At 36.8% G+C, this 6,364-nt stretch overlaps 1 protein-coding gene across 6 annotated transcripts in view; it reads right to left on the bottom strand.

The window, feature by feature from the left end:
• Positions 1-617: 617 nt before the first annotated feature.
• RCAN1 (regulator of calcineurin 1) overlaps positions 618-6,364 on the bottom strand; it is a 36,053-nt gene continuing 30,306 nt past the window's right edge. For all 6 annotated transcript variants that reach the window (XM_015638491.3, XM_015638501.3, XM_033517736.1 and 3 more), the window contains 2 exons: positions 6,110-6,269; positions 618-3,098 (listed from right to left, as the gene is read on the bottom strand). In XM_015638491.3, coding sequence (XP_015493977.1) covers positions 2,941-3,098; positions 6,110-6,269 — 318 coding nt within the window. In that variant the 3' untranslated portion in view covers positions 618-2,940. The remainder of the gene's footprint in view (positions 3,099-6,109; positions 6,270-6,364) is intronic.

The raw sequence follows: 6,364 nt of genomic DNA, 5'->3' as shown, positions 1-6,364 counted from the left end.
TCCAGCCCTTCACAGCAAAGCCTTCGTGGTTTTCCTTCATTTCTTTTGCAACAAAAAGATTTAAAAGTTTTTAGGTAAAGCCATTTAAATACAGATGTATTTTCATATTCCAGGAGTTTAAAAATCATGGGATCATGGAATGTTTTGGGATGGAGGGACCTTAAAGCTCATCTCATTCCACCTTCCACTAACCCAGATTGCTCCAAGCCCCATCCAATCTGACCCTGGACATTTCCAGGGATGGGGAATCCAGAACCTCTCTGGAAAAAATTCAAATTATTCTTCAAATATTCCTCAAATTATTCTTTTTTTTTTTATATAGAAATATTTCATGTATTATGAATGCACAGGGATTATTCTGCAGCAGGAAGACCTTGATACCTTTATTAGGAACTTGAGGCACAGAAAAATCAGGTTTTCACTGGAATATCCCTCACTGGGTTTTATTCCTGAGCAGATTCTCACTTTTGGAGATCAAGAAATTCTGGAAAAGCTGGAAAAGCTTTACTGGGAATCAATTTATGAGGGCCTGGCACAACATTCTACCCCTTTGGAAGCTGAAAATTCCCATTTTGGCACCGAACTTTGAGTGGTTCCATGCAGGAAACACCAGGACATTTACAAGAAGACAACAAAATATTTTAATTTCAATCTGCCCCGTGCTATCCAAGTGTATAAAATACCAACTAAGCATCCATTGGAACATTACAAAAATAAAAGAACCAGAAAAAAGCAAGCAGCACGCTGGAGTCATGAGGACAGGAGGTGGCAGATCCAACCAGGAACATTCCAAGATTTCTGTGGTTCCCACCTCAGGCAGGGATCAGGTATTCAAATGACAAAAATCAGATTTTTTTTTGGATGGTTTGGATTGAAAAGCAGCTCTGCTTTTGTAGGAAACACAGCAGCAGCCAGCTGGGTTTGTGCTGCCAAACTCAAGCTGTGATTTCTGGGATTATTCCCAATGTTTTGGACTGGATGTGGTGAGACAAAAAGTCCAGCAGTCGTTTGAGAAACGTGGAAAAGTCTTGGAAAGGCTTCAAGGCAGCTGTGACAAACCTCCCAAGTTTTTCCTCCTCTTAATTCCTTTCTTTTGGGTGTTGAATGCAGCACGTGGAGCCAGCTGAGGGTAACCCAAAATAATCTGATTTTCCTGGGTGTCCAGCTCCAGCAATCCATGGAATCTGCTCTTCCCAACAGCTCCCATGGAGCCAGGGCCCCTCAGACACCAGAACCAGGCTTTGTTCCAGTTCCCAGGGAATAACAATCCAAGCTAGAGCAGAAAATTCAGTGTATTCCTGGTCTCTAGGCCCAGATTTCTGTTCCAGTCAGGAATTCCAGGCCTTCCAGAACACCCTGTTTCCCTGCACCACAGCCTGGAATGGCTCTGTTCTTTTTAAAACAAATATTAATTAAAAAAAAACCAAGGTGAGAACAAGGAATTTCAGGCAGTATTTGTTTCAATCACTCCTCAGACCAAGTGTGGCAAAAGCAAACCAAGAGAGAGCCACAGTTTGATTCCCAAAATCACAATGAGAGCCTCAAAAATCCCTTTTCCAGGACCCCCAAGTGGTATTTTCCATGGATAGCAACTCCTACCTCTTCCCAAAAATCCTGAATCCTGTTTCAAGGTGAGGATCTCCAGTTTAAAAATCAGTAATAAAATATTTCTGCCATCTTTCTTCTTTGAAATTTGCATTTAGGAGCCTTTAAACACTGCCATAAAAAAAACCCTAAAGCTTCTCCCACATTTGCCAGTGCTTAAATCAGCATTCCTTGGCATTTAGAAACGTTTCATCCCAGCTGAGTTTGGAAGCAAAGCTCAGAAAATTCAGATTTCTGGATATTCAGTAGAAAAAGATCCAAGTGTGCAGCTTGGAGTAGGAATGGATAAGGAAAAGGCACTCCAGCTTTCCTCTCTGCTTCCTGGGTGGAATTTTCCCAATCCCTATCAAATCTTTACTCACCAAAAATGCAGATTCAAGTTTCTCCATCAATTTTTTTTTTTTTCCCCCCAAAACACCCCAGCTCTGAAAATGCACCATCAGCATTTTTTGAGTCCTTTTCCCTCCCAAAGTCAAAGCTCCTAAACAGATCTTATTGAAGATATAAATTACCTGAACTTCCAATAATTTAAAATCTATGGAATTCCACCAACTCTCCTATTGCACATTTTTCCATCGCTTTGCCAGGTTAAAAACCCTCTGCAGGAATTTCGAAGGTTGAGATTTTAAAAGCACAATTTCAAAACCCTCTGCAGGAATTTCCAAGGTTGAAATTTTAAAAGCACAATTTCAAAACCTTCTGCAGGAATTTCCAAGGTTCAGATTTTAAAAGCACAATTTCCAGAGCACCAAAAAGCAGGTGCTGGAGGAATTGGATCCTGCTGGAAAAGGAGCTCCAAGAAAACCAAATATAAATATATCATGTATGTACACATCCAGGAGGAATTCTGGGATGCTGAGATAATAAATATTTGATTCCCAGATTTCCAAAAATTCGGGAGAAACTCTAGAAAAAAAAGCAAATTACTTTAGAAGACCAAGAAGAAACATGCACAAAACCTAGTGTCAGAAAAAGGGTTAAATTCCCAAAATTCCCATCATTTTTCCAACCCTGTTATCCCAAGCTTTTCCACACAACCATCAGCTGGAGGATTTCTGGGAATCACAACAAGGAAAGCCTCCCCCAGCTGCTTTTCCCCCTAAAAAAAGAATCCCAGTTTTGTCCTGTGATGTCCCAAAACGTCCCCTTCTCCCATCCTTTGCTCCCAGGGATCCGGGAATTCGTGGATCAACACCCGGCAGCCAAACTGAGCCTGGAATTCCTTCATTTGGAGCCAACTTAGCTTGGAATTCTCCTCCTCGCCGCCGCCAAAGCCGGGAGGCGCCGCTTCCCTGGGGGATTTTCCCTCGGAATCCTTGGAAAAGGCGCGGGAGCTCAGCTGAGGGGGGCGGGGGTGAAGTCGGGCCGGCGGGTCTGGATGATTTTGGGTTTGGGTTTCTTGGTGTCCCCCTCCAGGTCGCTGTCGCTGTCGCACACGTGAACCACAACGCTGGGAGTGGTGGCAGTGGCCGCGTGCAGCTCGTACTTGTCACCTGGAAACGGAGAGTAATTCCTTAGGGGAAATCACTGAGGGGGAAATTCATTAGGGGAAAAAAACTGAGGGGGGAAATTCATTAGGGAAAAATAACTGAGGGAAAAATAACTGAGGGGGGAAATTCATTAGGGAAAAATAACTGAGGGGAGAAATTCCTTAGGGGAAAATTCCTTAGGGAAAAATAACTGAGGGGGGAAATTCCTTAGGGAAAAATAACTGAGGGGGGAAATTCCTTAGGGAAAAATAACTGAGGGGGGAAATTCCTTAGGGGAAATCACTGAGGGGGAAATTCATTAGGGGAAATAACTGAGGGGGGAATTCCTTAGGGGAAATCACTGAGGGGGAAATTCCTTAGGGAAACATTCCTTAGGGGAAAATAACTGAGGGGGGAAATTCCTTAGGGGAAAATTCCTTAGGGGAAATTCCTTAGGGGAAATCACTGAGGGGGAAATTCATTAGGGGAAAATAACTGAGGGGGGAAATTCCTTAGGGGAAATTCCTTAGGGGAAATAACTGAGGGGGAAATTCCTTAGGGAAAAATAACTGAGGGGGGAAATTCCTTAGGGGAAAATAACTGAGGGGGGAAAATTCCTTAGGGAAAAATAACTGAGGGGGGAAATTCCTTAGGGGAAAATAACTGAGGGGGGAAAATTCCTTAGGGAAAAATAACTGAGGGAAAAATAACTGAGGGGGAAAATTCCTTAGGGGGGGGGGGAAATTCCTTAGGGGAAAATAACTGAGGGGAGAAATTCCTTAGGGGAAAATTCCTGAGGTGGGAAAATTCCTTAGGGGGGAAATTCCTTAGGGAAAAATAACTGAGGTGGGAAAAATTCCTTAGGAAAAAATTCCTTATCGGGGAAAAAATCCTGAGGTGGGAGAAATTCCTTAGGGGAAAATTCCTTAGGGAGGAAAAATTCCTAAGGGGGGAAAAAATCCTGAGGGGGAAAATTCCTTAGGGAGGAAAAATTCCTTAAGGAAAATTCCTTAGGGGGAAAAATTCCTTAGGGGAAACTCCTTAGAAGGGGAAAAATTCCTTGGGTGGGAAAAATTCCTTAAGGTAAATTAACTTAGGGAAAAATTCCTTAAAGTAAATTCCTTAAGGGGGAAAAATTCCTTAGGGAAAATTCCTTAAGGGGGAAAAATTCCTTAGGGAAAAATAAATTTGGGGGGGAAAATTCCTTAGGGAAAAGTAACTTAGGGGGGAAAAATTCCTTAGGGAAAATTCCTTAGGGGGGAAAATTCCTTAGGGAAAAATAACTTAGGGGAAATTCCTTAAAGTAAATTCCTGAGGGGGGAAAAATTCCTTAGGGGAAAATTCCTGAGGTGGGAAAAATTCCTTAGGGAAAGATTCCTGGGGGAACAGGACACGGAGCCTTTGGAACGGGGTTGGAAAAGGGAAAACAGGGAAGGGTTAAAGGGGAAAAATTGGGAGCAGCCAGAGGGATTTGATGGGAACTGGATTTTCCAGGATGGAAAAATGATAATAAGTAAAAAGTTCTGGATGAATTTAAAAGTATATAAAAAACTGGGTAGAAATGTATAAAAATTGTGTATAAATTATATAAAAATTTTTAAATTGTGTATAAATTATATAGTATACAAAAATTTTACAATATTTAAAAATTGTGTCTAAATTTTACAATATGTAAAAATTGTGAAATAAAATCTTTGGTAACAATATTTCATAATAATTAAGAACAAAAATAGGAATAAAAGTAAATAGCAATAAAAATAAACAGTAATAAAACCAGAAATAAAAATAAATAGAAATAGAAATAAATAGAAACAGAAAACAATTGAAACAGAAATAAATAGAAATAGAAAATATAAACAGAAAGAAAATAAAAATAGAAATAAAAATAGAAATAAAAATAGAAATAAAAACAAATAGAAATAAAAATAGATAAAAATAAATAGAAATAGATATAAATAGAAACAAATAGAAATAGAAATAATAGAAATAGAAAATATGAAGAGGAAGAAAATAAAAATAGAAATAGAATAAAAATAAATAGGAATAAAAATAAACAGGAACAAAACCAGAAATAAATAAAAATAAATAGAAACAGAAATAAATAGAAATATAAATAAATAGAAACAGAAATATAAATAATAGAAATAAATAGAAATAATAGAAATAAATAAAATAGTAGAAAATATAAACAGAAAGAGAATAAAAATAAATATAGAAATAAAAATATTTTTTAAAATAATAGAAATAAATAATAAAGTACAAATAAATAAAATCATAAATAGAAATAAAAATAGAAATAAACATAGAAATAAACAGAAATAAAAATAAAAATAAAACCAGAAATAAAAATAAACAGAAATAGAAATAGGAATAAAAATAAAAATAGAAATAAAAATAGAAATAAAAACAAAAATAAAAACAGAAATAAAAATAAACAGAAACAGAAATAGGAATAGAAATAGGAATAGAAACAAAAATAGAAACAAAAATAGAAATAAAAATAGAAATAAAAATAGAAATAAAAATAGAAATAAACAGAAATAAAAATAAAAATAAAAATAAAAATAAAAACAGAAATAAAAATAAACAGAAATAGAAATAGGAATAGAAATAGGAATAGAAATTTAAATAGAAATAAAAATAGAAATAAAAATAGAAATAAAAATAGAAATAAAAATTGAAATAAAAATTGAAATAAATAGAAATAAAAATAAAAATAAAAACAGAAATAAAAATAAAAATAAAAACAGAAATAAAAATAAACAGAAATAGAAATAGGAATAGAAATAAAAATAGAAATAAACAGAAATAAAAATAAAAATAAAAACAGAAATAAAAACAGAAATAAAAATAAACAGAAATAGAAATAAAAATAGAAATAAAAATAGAAATTTAAATAGAAATAAAAAGAAATAGAAATAAAAATAGAAATAAAAATAGAAATATAAAGCCACAGAAATATAAACAAACAGAGATCAATTTTTTGGAGGGTTTTAAGCACTGAGGAGGTTGGGGGGTGTTTCCCATGTGCTCACCTGGCCCCAGTTTGGAGATGGCGTACAGGAGGTCGTAGTTGATGACGGGGGTGGCGTCCTGCACTTGTTCCCAATCCACGGGCGGAGACGCCGGGGGAGAGATCAGGAACTGCTTGTCCGGCTTCGGGGGGGCCAGGTGGGAACTGCCGATGTGCAGAGTCTGCAGGGGAGGCACAGCACAGCCTGGGCCTGCATCCATGGATCCACGGGATCAATGGGATCCCTGAACCCCTGGGACCCCTGAATCCCTGAGAT

The sequence above is a fragment of the Parus major genome, chromosome 1 (assembly GCF_001522545.3).
Source record: "Parus major isolate Abel chromosome 1, Parus_major1.1, whole genome shotgun sequence".
In the NCBI taxonomy this organism is placed as follows: Eukaryota; Metazoa; Chordata; class Aves; order Passeriformes; family Paridae; genus Parus; species Parus major.
The sequence above is the reverse complement of the archived record's forward strand: the minus strand, read 5'-3'. Positions and strand labels throughout refer to the sequence as shown.